The 22,500-nt window shown below is 49.5% G+C and overlaps 1 protein-coding gene across 1 annotated transcript; it reads left to right on the top strand.

The window, feature by feature from the left end:
- Positions 1-805: 805 nt before the first annotated feature.
- LOC130326715 (axin-2-like) lies at positions 806-22,206 on the top strand (the record flags this gene model as incomplete). Its single annotated transcript, XM_056553353.1, has 6 exons — positions 806-925; positions 18,157-18,259; positions 21,008-21,148; positions 21,324-21,733; positions 21,809-21,919; positions 22,003-22,206. Coding segments are annotated over 6 exons (1,089 nt in total), but the record flags the coding sequence as incomplete, so codon positions are not given.
- Between the last annotated feature and the right edge of the window lie 294 nt (positions 22,207-22,500).

Here is a 22,500-nt window from a genome sequence, read left to right on the forward strand (position 1 = left end):
TGACATCCTATGTATATAACACAACCTCTATATACTGTATATATGACACATCCTCTGTATATAACACAACCTCTATATACTGTATATATGACATCCTCTGTATATAACACAACCTCTATATACTGTATATATGACACATCCTCTGTATATAACACAATCTCTATATACTGTATATATGACACATCCTCTGTATATAACACAACCTCTATATACTGTATATATGACATCCTCTGTATATAACACAACCTCTATATACTGTATATATGACATCCTCTGTATATAACACAACCTCTATATACTGTATATATGACACATCCTCTGTATATAACACAATCTCTATATACTGTATATATGACACATCCTCTGTATATAACACAACCTCTATATACTGTATATATGACATCCTCTGTATATAACACGACCTCTATATACTGTATATATGACATCCTCTGTATATAACACAACCTCTATATACTGTATATATGACACATCCTCTGTATATAACACGACCTCTATATACTGTATATATAACACATCCTCTATATATAACACAACCTCTATATACTGTATATATGACACATCCTCTGTATATAACACAACCTCTATATACTGTATATATGACACATCCTCTGTATATAACACGACCTCTATATACTATATATATGACATCCTCTGTATATAACACAACCTCTATATACTGTATATATGACATCCTCTGTATATAACACGACCTCTATATACTGTATATATGACACATCCTCTCTATATAACACGGTCTCTTTATATTATTTCCTGTATCCTTCAGGTGGTATACGCAGAATGACCTCATCAGTCCGTGCCATGTGACTACAGGATACGTCTTCGCTCCAACCACCAGCGCCAACGAGAGTGAGATCTCCAGTGATGCCGTGACGTACAGCAGTGTGTAAGAGCACCTCACCCCTCAAATATCAGCTATGCTCCTCTGCATCATAATTACAATTACAGTAGAGATCTCCTGCTCCCCGTATACACTGCTCTTACAGTAGACATCTCCTGCTCCCCGTATACACTGCTCTTACAGTAGACATCTCCTGCTCCCCGTATCCACTGCTCTTACAGTAGAGATCTCCTGCTCCCCGTATGCACTGCTCTTACAGTAGAAATCTCCTGCTCCCCGTATGCACTGCTCTTACAGTAGAGATCTCCTGCTCCCCGTATACACTGCTCTTACAGTAGAGATCTCCTGCTCCCCGTATACACTGCTCTTACAGTAGAGATCTCCTGCTCCCCGTATACACTGCTCTTACAGTAGAGATCTCCTGCTCCCCGTATGCACTGCTCTTACAGTAGAGATCTCCTGCTCCCCGTATACACTGCTCTTACAGTAGAAATCTCCTGCTCCCCGTATACACTGCTCTTACAGTAGAGATCTCCTGCTCCCCGTATACACTGCTCTTACAGTAGAAATCTCCTGCTCCCCGTATACACTGCTCTTACAGTAGAGATCTCCTGCTCCCCGTATACACTGCTCTTACAGTAGAGATCTCCTGCTCCCCGTATACACTGCTCTTACAGTAGAGATCTCCTGCTCCCCGTATACACTGCTCTTACAGTAGAGATCTCCTGCTCCCCGTATACACTGCTCTTACAGTAGAGATCTCCTGCTCCCCGTATACACTGCTCTTACAGTGGAGATCTCCTGCTCCCCGTATACACTGCTCTTACAGTAGACATCTCCTGCTCCCCGTATGCACTGCTCTTACAGTAGAGATCTCCTGCTCCCCGTATACACTGCTCTTACAGTAGAGATCTCCTGCTCCCCGTATACACTGCTCTTACAGTAGACATCTCCTGCTCCCCGTATACACTGCTCTTACAGTAGAAATCTCCTGCTCCCCGTATACACTGCTCTTACAGTAGAGATCTCCTGCTCCCCGTATACACTGCTCTTACAGTAGAGATCTCCTGCTCCCCGTATGCACTGCTCTTACAGTAGAAATCTCCTGCTCCCCGTATACACTGCTCTTACAGTAGAAATCTCCTGCTCCCCGTATACACTGCTCTTACAGTAGAGATCTCCTGCTCCCCGTATACACTGCTCTTACAGTAGAGATCTCCTGCTCCCCGTATGCACTGCTCTTACAGTAGAGATCTCCTGCTCCCCGTATGCACTGCTCTTACAGTAGAGATCACCTGCTCCCCGTATACACTGCTCTTACAGTAGAGATCTCCTGCTCCCCGTATACACTGCTCTTACAGTAGAGATCTCCTGCTCCCGGTATACACTGCTCTTACAGTAGAGATCTCCTGCTCCCCGTATACACTGCTCTTACAGTAGAGATCTCCTGCTCCCCGTATACACTGCTCTTACAGTAGACATCTCCTGCTCCCCGTATACACTGCTCTTACAGTAGAGATCTCCTGCTCCCCGTATACACTGCTCTTACAGTAGAGATCTCCTGCTCCCCGTATACACTGCTCTTACAGTAGACATCTCCTACTCCCCGTATACACTGCTCTTACAGTAGAGATCTCCTGCTCCCCGTATACACTGCTCTTACAGTAGAGATCTCCTGCTCCCCGTATACACTGCTCTTACAGTAGAGATCTCCTGCTCCCCGTATACACTGCTCTTACAGTAGAGATCTCCTGCTCCCCGTATGCACTGCTCTTACAGTAGAAATCTCCTGCTCCCCGTATACACTGCTCTTACAGTAGAAATCTCCTGCTCCCCGTATACACTGCTCTTACAGTAGACATCTCCTGCTCCCCGTATACACTGCTCTTACAGTAGAGATCTCCTGCTCCCCGTATACACTGCTCTTACAGTAGAGATCTCCTGCTCCCCGTATACACTGCTCTTACAGTAGAGATCTCCTGCTCCCCGTATACACTGCTCTTACAGTAGAGATCTCCTGCTCCCCGTATACACTGCTCTTACAGTAGAGATCTCCTGCTCCCCGTATACACTGCTCTTACAGTAGAGATCTCCTGCTCCCCGTATACACTGCTCTTACAGTAGAAATCTCCTGCTCCCCGTATCCACTGCTCTTACAGTAGAGATCTCCTGCTCCCCGTATGCACTGCTCTTACAGTAGAAATCTCCTGCTCCCCGTATGCACTGCTCTTACAGTAGACATCTCCTGCTCCCCGTATACACTGCTCTTACAGTAGAGATCTCCTGCTCCCCGTATACACTGCTTTTACAGTAGAGATCTCCTGCTCCCCGTATACACTGCTCTTACAGTAGACATCTCCTGCTCCCCGTATACACTGCTCTTACAGTAGAGATCTCCTGCTCCCCGTATGCACTGCTCTTACAGTAGACATCTCCTGCTCCCCGTATGCACTGCTCTTACAGTAGAAATCTCCTGCTCCCCGTATGCACTGCTCTTACAGTAGAGATCTCCTGCTCCCCGTATACACTGCTCTTACAGTAGAGATCTCCTGCTCCCCGTATACACTGCTCTTACAGTAGAGATCTCCTGCTCCCCGTATACACTGCTCTTACAGTAGAGATCTCCTGCTCCCCGTATGCACTGCTCTTACAGTAGAGATGTCCTGCTCCCCGTATGCACTGCTCTTACAGTAGAGATGTCCTGCTCCCCGTATACACTGCTCTTACAGTAGAGATCTCCTGCTCCCCGTATACACTGCTCTTACAGTAGAGATCTCCTGCTCCCCGTATACACTGCTCTTACAGTAGAGATCTCCTGCTCCCCGTATGCACTGCTCTTACAGTAGAGATCTCCTGCTCCCCGTATACACTGCTCTTACAGTAGAGATCTCCTGCTCCCCGTATACACTGCTCTTACAGTAGAAATCTCCTGCTCCCCGTATACACTGCTTTTACAGTAGAGATCTCCTGCTCCCCGTATACACTGCTCTTACAGTAGAGATCTCCTGCTCCCCGTATGCACTGCTCTTACGATAGAGATCTCCTGCTCCCCGTATTCACTGCTCTTACAGTAGAAATCTCCTGCTCCCCGTATACACTGCTCTTACAGTAGAGATCTCCTGCTCCCCGTATGCACTGCTCTTACAGTAGAGATCTCCTGCTCCCCGTATACACTGCTCTTACAGTAGACATCTCCTGCTCCCCGTATACACTGCTCTTACAGTAGACATCTCCTGCTCCCCGTATACACTGCTCTTACAGTAGAGATCTCCTGCTCCCCGTATACACTGCTCTTACGATAGAGATCTCCTGCTCCCCGTATACACTGCTCTTACGATAGAGATCTCCTGCTCCCCGTATACACTGCTCTTACAGTAGAGATCTCCTGCTCCCCGTATACACTGCTCTTACAGTAGAGATCTCCTGCTCCCCGTATACACTGCTCTTACAGTAGAGATCTCCTGCTCCCCGTATACACTGCTCTTACAGTAGACATCTCCTGCTCCCCGTATACACTGCTCTTACAGTAGAAATCTCCTGCTCCCCGTATACACTGCTCTTACGGTAGAGATCTCCTGCTCCCCGTATGCACTGCTCTTACAGTAGAGATCTCCTGCTCCCCGTATACACTGCTCTTACAGTAGAAATCTCCTGCTCCCCGTATACACTGCTCTTACGGTAGAGATCTCCTGCTCCCCGTATGCACTGCTCTTACAGTAGACATCTCCTGCTCCCCGTATACACTGCTCTTACAGTAGAGATCTCCTGCTCCCCGTATACACTGCTCTTACGGTAGAGATCTCCTGCTCCCCGTATGCACTGCTCTTACAGTAGACATCTCCTGCTCCCCGTATACACTGCTCTTACAGTAGAGATCACCTGCTCCCCGTATACACTGCTCTTACAGTAGAGATCTCCTGCTCCCCGTATACACTGCTCTTACAGTAGAAATCTCCTGCTCCCCGTATGCACTGCTCTTACAGTAGAGATCTCCTGCTCCCCGTATACACTGCTCTTACAGTAGAGATCTCCTGCTCCCCGTATACACTGCTCTTACAGTAGAGATCTCCTGCTCCCCGTATACACTGCTCTAACAGTAGAGATCTCCTGCTCCCCGTATACACTGCTCTTACAGTAGAGATCTCCTGCTCCCCGTATACACTGCTCTTACAGTAGAGATCTCCTGCTCCCCGTATACACTGCTCTTACAGTAGAGATCTCCTGCTCCCCGTATACACTGCTCTTACAGTAGACATCTCCTGCTCCCCGTATACACTGCTCTTACAGTAGAGATCTCCTGCTCCCCGTATACACTGCACTTACAGTAGAAATCTCCTGCTCCCCGTATACACTGCTCTTACAGTAGAGATCTCCTGCTCCCCGTATACACTGCTCTTACAGTAGAGATCTCCTGCTCCCCGTATACACTGCTCTTACAGTAGAGATCTCCTGCTCCCCGTATGCACTGCTCTTACGATAGAGATCTCCTGCTCCCCGTATTCACTGCTCTTACAGTAGAAATCTCCTGCTCCCCGTATACACTGCTCTTACAGTAGAGATCTCCTGCTCCCCGTATGCACTGCTCTTACAGTAGAGATCTCCTGCTCCCCGTATACACTGCTCTTACAGTAGACATCTCCTGCTCCCCGTATACACTGCTCTTACAGTAGACATCTCCTGCTCCCCGTATACACTGCTCTTACAGTAGAGATCTCCTGCTCCCCGTATACACTGCTCTTACGATAGAGATCTCCTGCTCCCCGTATACACTGCTCTTACGATAGAGATCTCCTGCTCCCCGTATACACTGCTCTTACAGTAGAGATCTCCTGCTCCCCGTATACACTGCTCTTACAGTAGAGATCTCCTGCTCCCCGTATACACTGCTCTTACAGTAGAGATCTCCTGCTCCCCGTCTACACTGCTCTTACAGTAGAGATCTCCTGCTCCCCGTATACACTGCTCTTACAGTAGAATTCTCCTGCTCCCCGTATACACTGCTCTTACAGTAGAGATCTCCTGCTCCCCGTATACACTGCTCTTACAGTAGAGATCTCCTGCTCCCCGTATACACTGCTCTTACAGTAGAAATCTCCTGCTCCCCGTATACACTGCTCTAACAGTAGAGATCTCCTGCTCCCCGTATACACTGCTCTTACAGTAGAGATCTCCTGCTCCCCGTATACACTGCTCTTACAGTAGAGATCTCCTGCTCCCCGTATACACTGCTCTTACAGTAGAGATCTCCTGCTCCCCGTATACACTGCTTACAGTAGAGATCTCCTGCTCCCCGTATGCACTGCTCTTACAGTAGAAATCTCCTGCTCCCCGTATACACTGCTCTTACAGTAGAGATCACCTGCTCCCCGTATACACTGCTCTTACAGTAGAGATCTCCTGCTCCCCGTATGCACTGCTCTTACAGTAGAGATCACCTGCTCCCCGTATGCACTGCTCTTACAGTAGAGATCTCCTGCTCCCCGTATGAACTGCTCTTACAGTAGAAATCTCCTGCTCCCCGTATACACTGCTCTTACAGTAGAAATCTCCTGCTCCCCGTATACACTGCTCTTACGGTAGAGATCTCCTGCTCCCCGTATGCACTGCTCTTACGGTAGAAATCTCCTGCTCCCCGTATACACTGCTCTTACAGTAGAAATCTCCTGCTCCCCGTATACACTGCTCTTACGGTAGAGATCTCCTGCTCCCCGTATACACTGCTCTTACGGTAGAGATCTCCTGCTCCCCGTATGCACTGCTCTTACAGTAGAGATCTCCTGCTCCCCGTATACACTGCTCTTACAGTAGAGATCACCTGCTCCCCGTATACACTGCTCTTACAGTAGACATCTCCTGCTCCCCGTATACACTGCTCTTACAGTAGAGATCTCCTGCTCCCCGTATACACTGCTCTTACAGTAGAGATCACCTGCTCCCCGTATACACTGCTCTTACAGTAGAGATCTCCTGCTCCCCGTATGCACTGCTCTTACAGTAGAGATCACCTGCTCCCCGTATGCACTGCTCTTACAGTAGAGATCTCCTGCTCCCCGTATGCACTGCTCTTACAGTAGAAATCTCCTGCTCCCCGTATGCACTGCTCTTACAGTAGAAATCTCCTGCTCCCCGTATACACTGCTCTTACAGTAGAAATCTCCTGCTCCCCGTATACACTGCTCTTACAGTAGAAATCTCCTGCTCCCCGTATACACTGCTCTTACAGTAGAGATCTCCTGCTCCCCGTATACACTGCTCTTACAGTAGACATCTCCTGCTCCCCGTATACACTGCTCTTACAGTAGACATCTCCTGCTCCCCGTATACACTGCTCTTACGGTAGAGATCTCCTGCTCCCCGTATACACTGCTCTTACGGTAGAGATCTCCTGCTCCCCGTATACACTGCTCTTACAGTAGAGATCTCCTGCTCCCCGTATACACTGCTCTTACAGTAGAGATCTCCTGCTCCCCGTATACACTGCTCTTACAGTAGAGATCTCCTGCTCCCCGTATACACTGCTCTTACAGTAGAGATCACTGCAGACCAGTCAGATCGCACAGTACATCAGAGCTATGTATTGGGCCCTGAAAAGTATGAGAACTCAAAAGAGATTATAGTCTATGAGGAGTGAGGATCCTGATCACAAGAGATTACAGTCTATGAGGAGTGAGGATCCTGATCACAAGAGATTACAGTCTATGAGGAGTGAGGATCCTGATCACAAGAGATTACAGTCTATGAGGAGTGAGGGTCCTGATCACAAGAGATTACAGTCTATGAGGAGTGAGGATCCTGATCACAAGATATTACAGTCTATGAGGAGTGAGGGTCCTGATCACAAGAGATTACAGTCTATGAGGAGTGAGGACCCTGATCACAAGAGATTACAGTCTATGAGGAGTGAGGATCCTGATCACAAGAGATTACAGTCTATGAGGAGTGAGGGTCCTGATCACAAGAGATTACAGTCTATGAGGAGTGAGGGTCCTGATCACAAGAGATTACAGTCTATGAGGAGTGAGGATCCTGATCACAAGAGATTACAGTCTATGAGGAGTGAGGATCCTGATCACAAGAGATTACAGTCTATGAGGAGTGAGGGTCCTGATCACAAGAGATTACAGTCTATGAGGAGTGAGGGTCCTGATCACAAGAGATTACAGTCTATGAGGAGTGAGGATCCTGATCACAAGAGATTACAGTCTATGAGGAGAGAGGATCCTGATCACAAGAGATTACAGTCTATGAGGAGTGAGGATCCTGATCACAAGAGATTACAGTCTATGAGGAGTGAGGGTCCTGATCACAAGAGATTACAGTCTATGAGAAGTGAGGGTCCTGATCACAAGAGATTACAGTTTATGAGGAGTGAGGGTCCTGATCACAAGAGATTACAGTCTATGAGGAGTGAGGGTCCTGATCACAAGAGATTACAGTCTATGAGGAGTGAGGACCCTGATCACAAGAGATTACAGTCTATGAGGAGTGAGGACACTGATCACAAGAGATTACAGTCTATGAGGAGTGAGGACCTGATCACAAGAGATTACAGTCTATGGGGAGTGAGGATACTCATAACAAGAGATTACAGTCTATGAGGAGTGAGGATCCCGATCACAAGAGATTACAGTCTATGAGGAGTGAGGGTCCTGATCACAAGAGATTACAGTCTATGAGGAGTGAGGATCCTGATCACAAGAGATTACAGTCTATGAGGAGTGAGGATCCTGATCACAAGAGATTACAGTCTATGAGGAGTGAGGATCCTGATCACAAGAGATTACAGTCTATGAGGAGTGAGGATCCTGATCACAAGAGATTACAGTCTATGAGGAGTGAGGATCCTGATCACAAGAGATTACAGTCTATGAGGAGTGAGGATCCTGATCACAAGAGATTACAGTCTATGAGGAGTGAGGATCCTGATCACAAGAGATTACAGTCTATGAGGAGTGAGGATCCTGATCACAAGAGATTACAGTCTATGAGGAGTGAGGATCCTGATCACAAGAGATTACAGTCTATGAGGAGTGAGGATCCTGATCACAAGAGATTACAGTCTATGAGGAGTGAGGATCCTGATCACAAGAGATTACAGTCTATGAGGAGTGAGGATCCTGATCACAAGAGATTACAGTCTATGAGGAGTGAGGATCCTGATCCCAAGAGATTACAGTCTATGAGGAGTGAGGATCCTGATCACAAGAGATTACAGTCTATGAGGAGTGAGGACCCTGATCACAAGAGATTACAGTCTATGAGGAGTGAGGATCCTGATCACAAGAGATTACAGTCTATGAGGAGTGAGGGTCCTGATCACAAGAGATTACAGTCTATGAGGAGTGAGGATCCTGATCACAAGAGATTACAGTCTATGAGGAGTGAGGGTCCTGATCACAAGAGATTACAGTCTATGAGGAGTGAGGGTCCTGATCACAAGAGATTACAGTCTATGAGGAGTGAGGGTCCTGATCACAAGAGATTACAGTCTATGAGGAGTGAGGGTCCTGATCACAAGAGATTACAGTCTATGGGGAGTGAGGATCCTGATCACAAGAGATTACAGTCTATGAGGAGTGAGGACCCTGATCACAAGAGATTACAGTCTATGAGGAGTGAGGATCCTGATCACAAGAGATTACAGTCTATGAGGAGTGAGGACCCTGATCACAAGAGATTACAGTCTATGAGGGTCCTGATCACAAGAGATTACAGTCTATGAGGAGTGAGGGTCCTGATCACAAGAGATTACAGTCTATGAGGAGTGAGGATCCTGATCACAAGAGATTACAGTCTATGGGGAGTGAGGGTCCTGATCACAAGAGATTACAGTCTATGAGGAGTGAGGGTCCTGATCACAAGAGATTACAGTCTATGAGGAGTGAGGATCCTGATCACAAGAGATTACAGTCTATGAGGAGTGAGGGTCCTGATCACAAGAGATTACAGTCTATGAGGAGTGAGGGTCCTGATCACAAGAGATTACAGTCTATGAGGAGTGAGGATCCTGATCACAAGAGATTACAGTCTATGAGGAGTGAGGATCCTGATCACAAGAGATTACAGTCTATGAGGAGTGAGGATCCTGATCACAAGAGATTACAGACTATGAGGAGTGAGGATCCTGATCACAAGAGATTACAGTCTATGAGGAGGATCCTGATCACAAGAGATTACAGTCTATGAGGAGGATCCTGATCACAAGAGATTACAGTCTATGAGGAGTGAGGGTCCTGATCACAAGATATTACAGTCTATGAGGAGTGAGGGTCCTGATCACAAGAGATTACAGTCTATGAGGAGTGAGGATCCTGATCACAAGAGATTACAGTCTATGAGGAGTGAGGATCCTGATCACAAGAGATTACAGTCTATGAGGAGTGAGGATCCTGATCACAAGAGATTACAGTCTATGAGGAGTGAGGATCCTGATCACAAGAGATTACAGTCTATGAGAAGTGAGGATCCTGATCACAAGAGATTACAGTCTATGAGGAGTGAGGATCCTGATCACAAGAGATTACAGTCTATGAGGAGTGAGGATCCTGATCACAAGAGATTACAGTCTATGAGGAGTGAGGGTCCTGATCACAAGAGATTACAGTCTATGAGGAGTGAGGATCCTGATCACAAGAGATTACGGTCTATGAGGAGTGAGGGTCCTGATCACAAGAGATTACAGTCTATGAGGAGTGAGGGTCCTGATCACAAGAGATTACAGTCTATGAGGAGTGAGGACCCTGATCACAAGAGATTACAGTCTATGAGGAGTGAGGATCCTGATCACAAGAGATTACAGTCTATGAGGAGTGAGGGTCCTGATCACAAGAGATTACAGTCTATGAGGAGTGAGGATCCTGATCACAAGAGATTACAGTCTATGAGGAGTGAGGATCCTGGTCACAAGAGATTACAGTCTATGAGGAGTGAGGATCCTGATCACAAGAGATTACAGTCTGAGGAGTGAGGGTCCTGATCACAAGAGATTACAGTCTATGAGGAGTGAGGGTCCTGATCACAAGAGATTATTACAGTCTATGAGGAGTGAGGGTCCTGATCACAAGAGATTACAGTCTATGAGGAGTGAGGACACTGATCACAAGAGATTACAGTCTATGAGGAGTGAGGGTCCTGATCACAAGAGATTATTACAGTCTATGAGGAGTGAGGGTCCTGATCACAAGAGATTACAGTCTGAGGAGTGATGATCCTGATCACAAGAGATTACAGTCTATGAGGAGTGAGGATCCTGATCACAAGAGATTACAGTCTGAGGAGTGAGGATCCTGATCACAAGAGATTACAGTCTATGAGGAGTGAGGGTCCTGATCACAAGAGATTACAGTCTATGAGGAGTGAGGGTCCTGATCACAAGAGATTACAGTCTATGAGGAGTGAGGATCCTGATCACAAGAGATTACAGTCTATGAGGAGTGAGGATCCTGATCACAAGAGATTACAGTCTATGAGGAGTGAGGATCCTGATCACAAGAGATTACAGTCTATGAGGAGTGAGGATCCTGATCACAAGAGATTACAGTCTATGAGGAGTGAGGATCCTGATCACAAGAGATTACAGTCTATGAGGAGTGAGGATCCTGATCACAAGAGATTACAGTCTATGAGGAGTGAGGACACTGATCACAAGAGATTACAGTCTATGAGGAGTGAGGATCCTGATCACAAGAGATTACAGTCTATGAGGAGTGAGGACCCTGATCACAAGAGATTACAGTCTATGAGGAGTGAGGATCCTGATCACAAGAGATTACAGTCTATGAGGAGTGAGGATCCTGATCACAAGAGATTACAGTCTATGAGGAGTGAGGGTCCTGATCACAAGAGATTACAGTCTATGAGGAGTGAGGATCCGATCACAAGAGATTACAGTCTATGAGGAGTGAGGGTCCTGATCACAAGAGATTACAGTCTATGAGGAGTGAGGATCCTGATCACAAGAGATTACAGTCTATGAGGAGTGAGGGTCCTGATCACAAGAGATTACAGTCTATGAGGAGTGAGGGTCCTGATCACAAGAGATTACAGTCTATGAGGAGTGAGGGTCCTGATCACAAGAGATTACAGTCTATGAGGAGTGAGGATCCTGATCACAAGAGATTACAGTCTGAGGAGTGAGGATCCTGGATCACAAGAGATTACAGTCTATGAGGAGTGAGGATCCTGATCACAAGAGATTACAGTCTATGAGGAGTGAGGATCCTGATCACAAGAGATTACAGTCTATGAGGAGTGAGGATCCTGATCACAAGAGATTACAGTCTATGAGGAGTGAGGATCCTGATCACAAGAGATTACAGTCTATGAGGAGTGAGGGTCCTGATCACAAGAGATTACAGTCTATGAGGAGTGAGGATCCTGATCACAAGAGATTACAGTCTATGAGGAGTGAGGATCCTGATCACAAGAGATTACAGTCTATGAGGAGTGAGGGTCCTGATCACAAGAGATTACAGTCTATGAGGAGTGAGGATCCTGATCACAAGAGATTACAGTCTATGAGGAGTGAGGATCCTGATCACAAGAGATTACAGTCTATGAGGAGTGAGGATCCTGATCACAAGAGATTACAGTCTATGAGGAGTGAGGACCCCGGATCACAAGAGATTACAGTCTATGAGGAGTGAGGATCCTGATCACAAGAGATTACAGTCTATGAGGAATGAGGATCCTGATCACAAGAGATTACAGTCTATGAGGAGTGAGGACCCCTGATCACAAGAGATTACAGTCTATGAGGAGTGAGGATCCTGATCACAAGAGATTACAGTCTATGAGGAATGAGGATCCTGATCACAAGAGATTACAGTCTATGAGGAGTGAGGATCCTGATCACAAGAGATTACAGTCTATGAGGAGTGAGGGTTCCTGATCACAAAGAGATTTACAGTCTATGAGGAGTGAGGACACTGATCACAAGAGATTACAGTCTATGAGGAAGTGAGGATCCTGATCACAAGAGATTACAGTCTATGAGGGAGTGAGGACACTGATCACAAAGAGATTACAGTCTATGAGGAGTGAGGATCCTGATCACAAGAGATTTACAGTCTATGAGGAGTGGAGGGACCCTGATCACAAGAGATTACAGTCTCTGGGGGTCCTGATCACAAGAGATTACAGTCTATGAGGAGTGAGGGTCCTGATCACAAGAGATTACAGTCTATGAGGAGTGAGGGTCCTGATCACAAGAGATTACAGTCTATGAGGAGTGAGGACCCTGATCACAAGAGATTACAGTCTCTGGGGGGTCCTGATCACAAGAGATTACAGTCTCTGGGGGTCCTGAATCACAAGAGATTACAGTCTATGAGGAGTGAGGATCCTGATCACAAGAGATTACAGTCTATGAGGAGTGAGGGTCCTGATCACAAGAGATTACAGTCTATGAGGAAGTGAGGGTCCTGATCACAAGAGATTACAGTCTATGAGGAGTGAGGGGTCCTGATCACAAGAGATTACAGTCTATGAGGAGTGAGGGATCCTGATCACAAGAGATTACAGTCTATGAGGAGTGAGGGTCCTGATCACAAGAGATTTACAGTCTATGAGGAGTGAGGATCCTGATCACAAGAGATTACAGTCTATGAGGAGTGAGGGTCCTGATCACAAGAGATTACAGTCTATGAGGAGTGAGGATCCTGATCACAAGAGATTACAGTCTATGAGGAGTGGGATCCTATCAGATTCAGTCTGAGTGAGGTCCTGATCACAAGAGATTACAGTCTATGAGGAGTGGAGGATCCTGATCACAAGAGATTACAGTCTATGAGGAGTGAGGATCCTGATCACAAGAGATTACAGTCTGAGGAGTGAGGATCCTGATCACAAAGAGATTACAGTCTATGAGGAGTGGAGGATCCTGATCACAAGAGATTACAGTCTATGAGGAGTGAGGAACCTGATCACAAGAGATTACAGTCTATGAGGAGTGAGGATCCTGATCACAAGAGATTACAGTCTATGAGGAAGTGAGGATCCTGATCACAAGAGATTACAGTCTATGAGGGAGTGAGGTCCTGATCACAAGAGATTACAGTCTATGAGGAGTGAGGATCCTGATCACAAGAAGATTACAGTCTATGAGGAGTGAGGGATCCTGATCACAAGAGATTACAGTCTATGAGGAGTGAGGGATCCTGATCACAAGAGATTACAGTCTATGAGGAGTGAGGGTCCTGATCACAAGAGATTACAGTCTGAGGTCTGATCACAAGAGATTACAGTCTATGAGGAGTGAGGGTCCTGATCACAAGAGATTACAGTCCTATGAGGAGTGAGGGTTCCTGATCACAAGAGATTACAGTCTATGAGGAGTGAGGATCCTGATCACAAGAGATTACAGTCTATGAGGAGTGAGGATCCTGATCACAAGAGATTTACAGTCTATGAGGAGTGGAGGGTCCTGATCACAAGAGATTACAGTCTATGAGGAGTGAGGGATCCTGATCACAAGAGATTACAGTCTATGAGGAGTGAGGATCCTGATCACAAGAGATTACAGTCTATGAGGGAGTGAGGGTCCTGATCACAAGAGATTACAGGTCTATGAGGAGTGAGGGTCCTGATCACAAGAGATTACAGTCTATGAGGAGTGAGGGATCCTGATCACAAGAGATTACAGTCTATGAGGATCCTGATCACAAGAGATTACAGTCTATGAGGAGTGAGGGTCCTGATCACAAGAGATTACAGTCTATGAGGAGTGAGGTCCTGATCACAAGAGATTACAGTCTATGAGGAGTGAGGATCCTGAATCACAAGAGATTACAGTCTATGAGGAGTGAGGATCCTGATCACAAGAGAATTACAGTCTAATGAGGAGTGAGGGGTCCTGATCACAAGAGATTTACAGGTCTATGAGGAGTGAGGGTCCTGATCACAAGAGATTACAGTCTATGAGGAGTGAGGATCCTGATCACAAGAGAATTACAGTCTATGAGGAGTGAGGATCCTGATCACAAGAGATTACAGTCTATGAGGAGTGAGGATCCTGATCACAATAGATTACAGTCTATGAGGAGTGAGGGATCCTGATCACAATAGATTACAAGTCTATGAGGAGTGAGGGTCCTGATCACAAGAGATTACAGTCTATGAGGAGTGAGGGTCCTGATCACAAGAGATTACAGTCTATGAGGAGTGAGGACCCTGATCACAAGAGATTACAGTCTATGAGGAGTGGAGGATCCCTGATCACAAGAGATTACAGTCTATGAGGAGTGAGGGTCCTGATTCACAAGAGATTACAGTCTATGAGGAGTGAGGGGTCCTGATCACAAGAGATTTACAGGTCTATGAGGAGTGAGGACCCTGATCACAAAGAGATTACAGTCTATGAGGAGTGAGGGTCCTGATCACAAGAGATTACCAGGTCTATGAGGAGTTGAGGATCCTGATCACAAGAGATTACAGTCTATGAGGAGTGAGGATCCCTGAATCACAAGAGATTACAGTCTATGCTGAGGAGTGAGGATCCTGATCACAAGAGATTACAGTCTATGAGGAGTGAGGATCCTGATCACAAGAGATTACAGTCTATGAGGAGTGAGGACCCTGATCACAAGAGATTACAGTCTATGAGGAGTGAGGATCCTGATCACAAGAGATTACAGTCTATGAGGAGTGAGGATCCTGATCACAAGAGATTACAGTCTATGAGGAGTGAGGACCCTGATCACAAGAGATTACAGTCTATGAGGAGTGAGGATCCTGATCACAAGAGATTACAGTCTATGAGGAGTGAGGACCCTGATCACAAGAGATTACAGTCTATGAGGAGTGAGGATCCTGATCACAAGAGATTACAGTCTATGAGGAGTGAGGGTCCTGATCACAAGAGATTACAGTCTATGAGGAGTGAGGGTCCTGATCACAAGAGATTACAGTCTATGAGAAGTGAGGGTCCTGATCACAAGAGATTACAGTCTATGAGGAGTGAGGATCCTGATCACAAGAGATTATAGTCTATGAGGAGTGAGGACCCTGATCACAAGAGATTACAGTCTATGAGGAGTGAGGATCCTGATCACAAGAGATTACAGTCTATGAGGAGTGAGGGTCCTGATCACAAGAGATTACAGTCTATGAGGAGTGAGGGTCCTGATCACAAGAGATTACAGTCTATGAGGAGTGAGGGTCCTGATCACAAGAGATTACAGTCTATGAGGAGTGAGGATCCTGATCACAAGAGATTACAGTCTATGAGGAGTGAGGATCCTGATCACAAGAGATTACAGTCTGAGGAGTGAGGATCCTGATCACAAGAGATTACAGTCTATGAGGAGTGAGGATCCTGATCACAAGAGATTACAGTCTATGAGGAGTGAGGACCCTGATCACAAGAGATTACAGTCTATGAGGAGTGAGGATCCTGATCACAAGAGATTACAGTCTATGAGGAGTGAGGATCCTGATCACAAGAGATTACAGTCTATGAGGAGTGAGGACCCTGATCACAAGAGATTACAGTCTATGAGGAGTGAGGATCCTGATCACAAGAGATTACAGTCTATGAGGAGTGAGGACCCTGATCACAAGAGATTACAGTCTATGAGGAGTGAGGATCCTGATCACAAGAGATTACAGTCTATGAGGAGTGAGGGTCCTGATCACAAGAGATTACAGTCTATGAGGAGTGAGGATCCTGATCACAAGAGATTATAGTCTATGAGGAGTGAGGACCCTGATCACAAGAGATTACAGTCTATGAGGAGTGAGGACCCTGATCACAAGAGATTACAGTCTATGAGGAGTGAGGATCCTGATCACAAGAGATTACAGTCTATGAGGAGTGAGGGTCCTGATCACAAGAGATTACAGTCTATGAGGAGTGAGGATCCTGATCACAAGAGATTACAGTCTATGAGGAGTGAGGATCCTGATCACGAGATTACAGTCTATGAGGAGTGAGGGTCCTGATCACAAGAGATTACAGTCTATGAGGAGTGAGGATCCTGATCACAAGAGATTATAGTCTATGAGGAGTGAGGACCCTGATCACAAGAGATTACAGTCTATGAGGAGTGAGGATCCTGATCACAAGAGATTACAGTCTATGAGGAGTGAGGGTCCTGATCACAAGAGATTACAGTCTATGAGGAGTGAGGATCCTGATCACAAGAGATTACAGTCTATGAGGAGTGAGGGTCCTGATCACAAGAGATTACAGTCTATGAGGAGTGAGGATCCTGATCACAAGAGATTACAGTCTATGAGGAGTGAGGATCCTGATCACAAGAGATTACAGTCTATGAGGAGTGAGGGTCCTGATCACAAGAGATTACAGTCTATGAGGAGTGATGATCCTGATCACAAGAGATTACAGTCTATGAGGAGTGAGGATCCTGATCACAAGAGATTACAGTCTATGAGGAGTGAGGATCCTGATCACAAGAGATTACAGTCTATGAGGAGTGAGGATCCTGATCACAAGAGATTACAGTCTATGAGGAGTGAGGACCCTGATCACAAGAGATTACAGTCTATGAGGAGTGAGGACCCTGATCACAAGAGATTACAGTCTATGAGGAGTGAGGATCCTGATCACAAGAGATTACAGTCTATGAGGAGTGAGGGTCCTGATCACAAGAGATTACAGTCTATGAGGAGTGAGGATCCTGATCACAAGAGATTATAGTCTATGAGGAGTGAGGACCCTGATCACAAGAGATTACAGTCTATGAGGAGTGAGGACCCTGATCACAAGAGATTACAGTCTATGAGGAGTGAGGATCCTGATCACAAGAGATTACAGTCTATGAGGAGTGAGGGTCCTGATCACAAGAGATTACAGTCTATGAGGAGTGAGGGTCCTGATCACAAGAGATTACAGTCTATGAGAAGTGAGGGTCCTGATCACAAGAGATTACAGTCTATGAGGAGTGAGGATCCTGATCACAAGAGATTATAGTCTATGAGGAGTGAGGACCCTGATCACAAGAGATTACAGTCTATGAGGAGTGAGGATCCTGATCACAAGAGATTACAGTCTATGAGGAGTGAGGGTCCTGATCACAAGAGATTACAGTCTATGAGGAGTGAGGGTCCTGATCACAAGAGATTACAGTCTATGAGGAGTGAGGATCCTGATCACAAGAGATTACAGTCTATGAGGAGTGAGGATCCTGATCACAAGAGATTACAGTCTGCTCCTCTGGGGTCACATCACATGGTTATGGGGGTTTGTGTCATACAGGATGTTGGGGGGAGTGCACTGCTCCGGACCCCCTCTGACGCCCCTCTTCTCTCCTCCGCAGGGATGGCTTTCCTCCATATCGTTCCAACAACAAGAAGGCAGCTGCAGAGGAGATGCATTGCAGTGTCAGGGCCAACGGACAGGTGGCGCTACCTCACTTCCCAGTAAGTACAGCCGCTCCTATTCTTTATACAGCTGACCATTAGGGGGCAGTGTCATCTGTACAGGTATTGATGGGGGGGTTCACAATGGCTGCTGGTTGTGTGGTTGGCTCTAGTGTTGGTATTGATGAGCAGAGACCCTCCTCGGGGTCAGGGGTCAGCACTGTCCTTTATAGGCCCCTGGAGAATATTGGTAGGGGCCACAGGATCAACTGCTTAGTATTTCTCCATAGAAATGGGTGGAGGTCTCCAGTCTAGGACCACGTCCTGTCCTCCTCATCCTGTATGTCTCATTCTAGACACTGACAGTCTCAGCCCCTATGTCCATTTATGTCCAAATCCTCTGGCTGTCTCTTCCTCTAATTCTCTGGTTGTCTCTCTCTGGTTGTCTCTCTCCTGTCTCTTCCTCTGGTGGTCTCTTTTTTCCTGTCTCTTCCTCTGGCCATCTCTTCCTGTGGCCGTCTCTCCCTCTCCCCCTGGCCATCTCTCCCGCTCCCCCTGGCCGTCTCTTCCTCTGGCCGTCTCTTCCTCTCCCCCTGGCCGTCTCTCCCTCTCCCCCTGGCCGTCTCTCCCTCTCCCCCTGGCTTTCTCTTTCTCTCCCCCTGGCCGTCTCTACCGCTCCCCCATGGCCGTCTCTACCGCTCCCCCCTGGCCGTCTCTTCCTCTCCCCCCTGGCCGTCTCTTCCTCTCCCCCCCTGGCCGTCTCTTCCTCTCCCCCTGGCCGTCTCTTCCTCTCCCCCCTGGCCGTCTCTCCCTCTCCCCCCCTGGCCGTCTCTCCCTCTCCCCCCCTGGCCGTCTCTCCCTCTCCCCCCTGGCCGTCTCTCCCTCTCCCCCCTGGCGTCTCTCCCTCTCCCCCTGGCCGTCTCTCCCCCCCCCCCCCCCCGGCCGTCTCTCCCTCTCCCCCCCGGCCGTCTCTCCCTCTCCCCCCCGGCCGTCTCTCCCTCTCCCCCCCGGCCGTCTCTCCCTCTCCCCCCCGGCCGTCTCTCCCTCTCCCCCCCGGCCGTCTCTCCCTCTCCCCCCCGGCCGTCTCTCCCTCTCCCCCCCGGCCGTCTCTTCCCCCCTGGCCGTCTCTTCCCCCCCTGGCCGTCTCTCCCTCCCCCCCCCCCCCTGGCCGTCTCTCCCTCCCCCCCCCCCCCTGGCCGTCTCTCCCTCCCGCCCCCCGGGCGTCTCTTCCTCTCCCCCTGGCCGTCTCTCCCCCTGGCCGTCTCTTCCTCTCCCCCCTGGCCGTCTCTTCCTCTCCCCCCTGGCCGTCTCTTCCTCTCCCCCCTGGCCGTCTCTTCCTCTCCCCCCTGGCCGTCTCTTCCTCTCCCCCTGCCGTCTCTTCCTCTCCCCCCTGGCCGTCTCTTCCTCTCCCCCTGGCCGTCTCTTCCTCTCCCCCCTGGCCGTCTCTTCCTCTCCCCCCTGGCCGTCTCTTCCTCTCCCCCTGGCCGTCTCTTCCTCTCCCCCCTGGCCGTCTCTTCCTCTCCCCCCTGGCCGTCTCTTCCTCTCCCCCCTGGCCGTCTCTTCCTCTCCCCCTGGCCGTCTCTTCCTCTCCCCCCTGGCCGTCTCTTCCTCTCCCCCCTGGCCGTCTCTTCCGCTCCCCCCTGGCCGTCTCTTCCGCTCCCCCCTGGCCGTCTCTTCCGCTCCCCCCTGGCCGTCTCTTCCGCTCCCCCCTGGCCGTCTCTTCCTCTCCCCCCTGGCCGTCTCTTCCTCTCCCCCCTGGCCGTCTCTTCCTCTCCCCCCTGGCCGTCTCTTCCTCTCCCCCCTGGCCGTCTCTTCCGCTCCCCCCTGGCCGTCTCTTCCGCTCCCCCCTGGCCGTCTCTTCCGCTCCCCCCTGGCCGTCTCTTCCTCTCCCCCCTGGCCGTCTCTTCCTCTCCCCCCTGGCCGTCTCTTCCTCTCCCCCCTGGCCGTCTCTTCCTCTCCCCCCTGGCCGTCTCTTCCACTCCCCTTGGCCGTCTCTTCCTCTCCCCCCTGGCCGTCTCTTCCTCTCCCCCCTGGCCGTCTCTTCCTCTCCCCCTGGCCGTCTCTACCGCTCCCCCCTGGCCGTCTCTTCCTCTCCCCCCTGGCCGTCTCTTCCTCTCCCCCCTGGCCGTCTCTTCCTCTCCCCCCTGGCCGTCTCTTCCTCTCCCCCTGGCCGTCTCTTCCTCTCCCCCCTGGCCGTCTCTTCCTCTCCCCCCTGGCCGTCTCTTCCTCTCCCCCCTGGCCGTCTCTTCCTCTCCCCCCTGGCCGTCTCTTCCTCTCCCCCTGGCCGTCTCTTCCTCTCCCCCCTGGCCGTCTCTTCCTCTCCCCCCTGGCCGTCTCTTCCTCTCCCCCCTGGCCGTCTCTTCCTCTCCCCCCTGGCCGTCTCTTCCTCTCCCCCCTGGCCGTCTCTTCCTCTCCCCCTGGCCGTCCCTTCCTCTCCCCCTGGCTGTCTCTTCCTCTCCCCCTGGCCGTCTCTTCCTCCTGTCTCTCTCTCTCTCGTCTTCGCCGTCCCCCCTCCTCTCTCGGATGGTTTTTGATGTCTGACAAGAGTCTTTGAAGATTTGCTGGCACAGAGCGGCTCCTCATTGGCTGGTTGTAGTACAGAAGGAAGACGCGGGGTTCCTCAGAGTGTAACCAACTGCTGGTGCCGTAGGCGAGGGCTGCCGGGCAGGATGCCTCTCCATGAAGCCGCCGCTCCGGCTGATATATATCCAGCGCTGTCATTCTCCAGCTTGGCTTTCCTCTCTCAAAGATGTGCGGGAGCGGCTCTCGGTAAACCATGGCTGTCTCTTCTTCTCCCGCTCTCCATAGAGGACACACCGGCTGCCCAGAGAGATGACCCCCGTAGAACCGGCAGCGTTTGCGGCTGAGCTGATTGGCCGTCTGGAGAAGGTGAAGCAGGAGCAGGAGACGATGCACACGCTGGAGGAGCGGCTGCAGCAGATCAAAGAGGTACGAGCGCCGCTTCCTCTTGGTGGATCCCGTCTCTCATCCTGGCCGTCCGCTCGGTCACCTCCCCATGGACCAGGGCGTTAGATCCTCACAGACACTGCGCTCCGTCATGGCTGTAGAGAGGATTAACCCTTCACTGACCGGATTACTCATCCTTTCATCATTTTATGTTTAGGAAGAAGACCGAGAGGAGTGTGAGACCCCCATCTACTTTCAGACGCCCCGTGACTCCATGGCCTCCTGCGATGATGACCCTCAGGCCATCTTAGACGAGCACCTATCTCGAGTCCTGAAGACGCCGGGCTGTCAGTCTCCGCAGGTTGTGGGGAGGTCTCGCTCCCCGGAGCGCTCTCGTATCCTGAGGCCTACAGCTGTGGTACAGTCCGTGCGCTGCTCCGTGCCCACCAAGAGCAAACATGTCCACCACCACTACATTCATCACCACACGGTGCCCAGGACTATGGAGGAGATGGAGGCGACGTGCCAGGTGCGGTGTCTGTACTCCAGTCCTGCCGACTATTGCTGCTACCTGAAGACCAGGACTCCCTGCCTGGACCTGCCGCTCCTGCACATGGATGCCATGGGGTAAGGGCTGCTGGGCGTAGCATGTGGTGCCATTAAACGGGGGTTTGGTTCTTGACATGTCCTTTCTGTGTCCAGGAGGAAGGTGATTCCTGACCGTTCGGGGGAGGGGGGAGTTGTCTACCAGATGCCCATAGAAGAGTCCTGGCAGAGGGTGCTGGAGAGCGAGCGGCTGAGCAAGCACCACAGGTACCAGGGTCTAGTCTGGTGGTCACAGGCGGGGGGGGGGGGGGGGAGAGATCACGGTCACCAACACCTTCTCCTCCCTGCAGCGCGCAGAACACCTGGAGGAACGCAGCGTGTGAGCCCACCAGAGCTTCATCAGCAGAGCGCCCGTCACGACATCACCAGGGCAGCGCCCCCATAAGATGCCAGCACCCACCAGGTTTGGACACCACTGTGGTGTCAGTCAGCACGCTCGCTCAGCTGGAGGAGGCATGCAGGAGGCTGGCGGGGGTGTCCAGACCAAGATTAAGGTGAGGACCCCCAGGTGTGGCCCCAAACCCTCTTTCCTTCCAGACCCCTCTATATAGTATTGCATTCTGGGTAGGATGGGCCTGATGACCCCGCCTCCTCCTGTCATCATAGTTGTGTCTCCAGGTGTCGGGATCACCCTTATCTTGGTTAGATGTCACTTCTGTGGGTGGGGTGGAGAGCGCAGGTAACGCTGGAGGCCACTTCAAAGCCACCCCCCTTCCCCGCCGCTGGGTTAACAATCTTCATCTGGGACCCCTGCGTCTCCATCCTCTTTATCGCTCTCCAGCTGTCTG

Source organism: Hyla sarda, unplaced genomic scaffold, assembly GCF_029499605.1.
Source record: "Hyla sarda isolate aHylSar1 unplaced genomic scaffold, aHylSar1.hap1 scaffold_2867, whole genome shotgun sequence".
Classification (NCBI taxonomy): Eukaryota; Metazoa; Chordata; class Amphibia; order Anura; family Hylidae; genus Hyla; species Hyla sarda.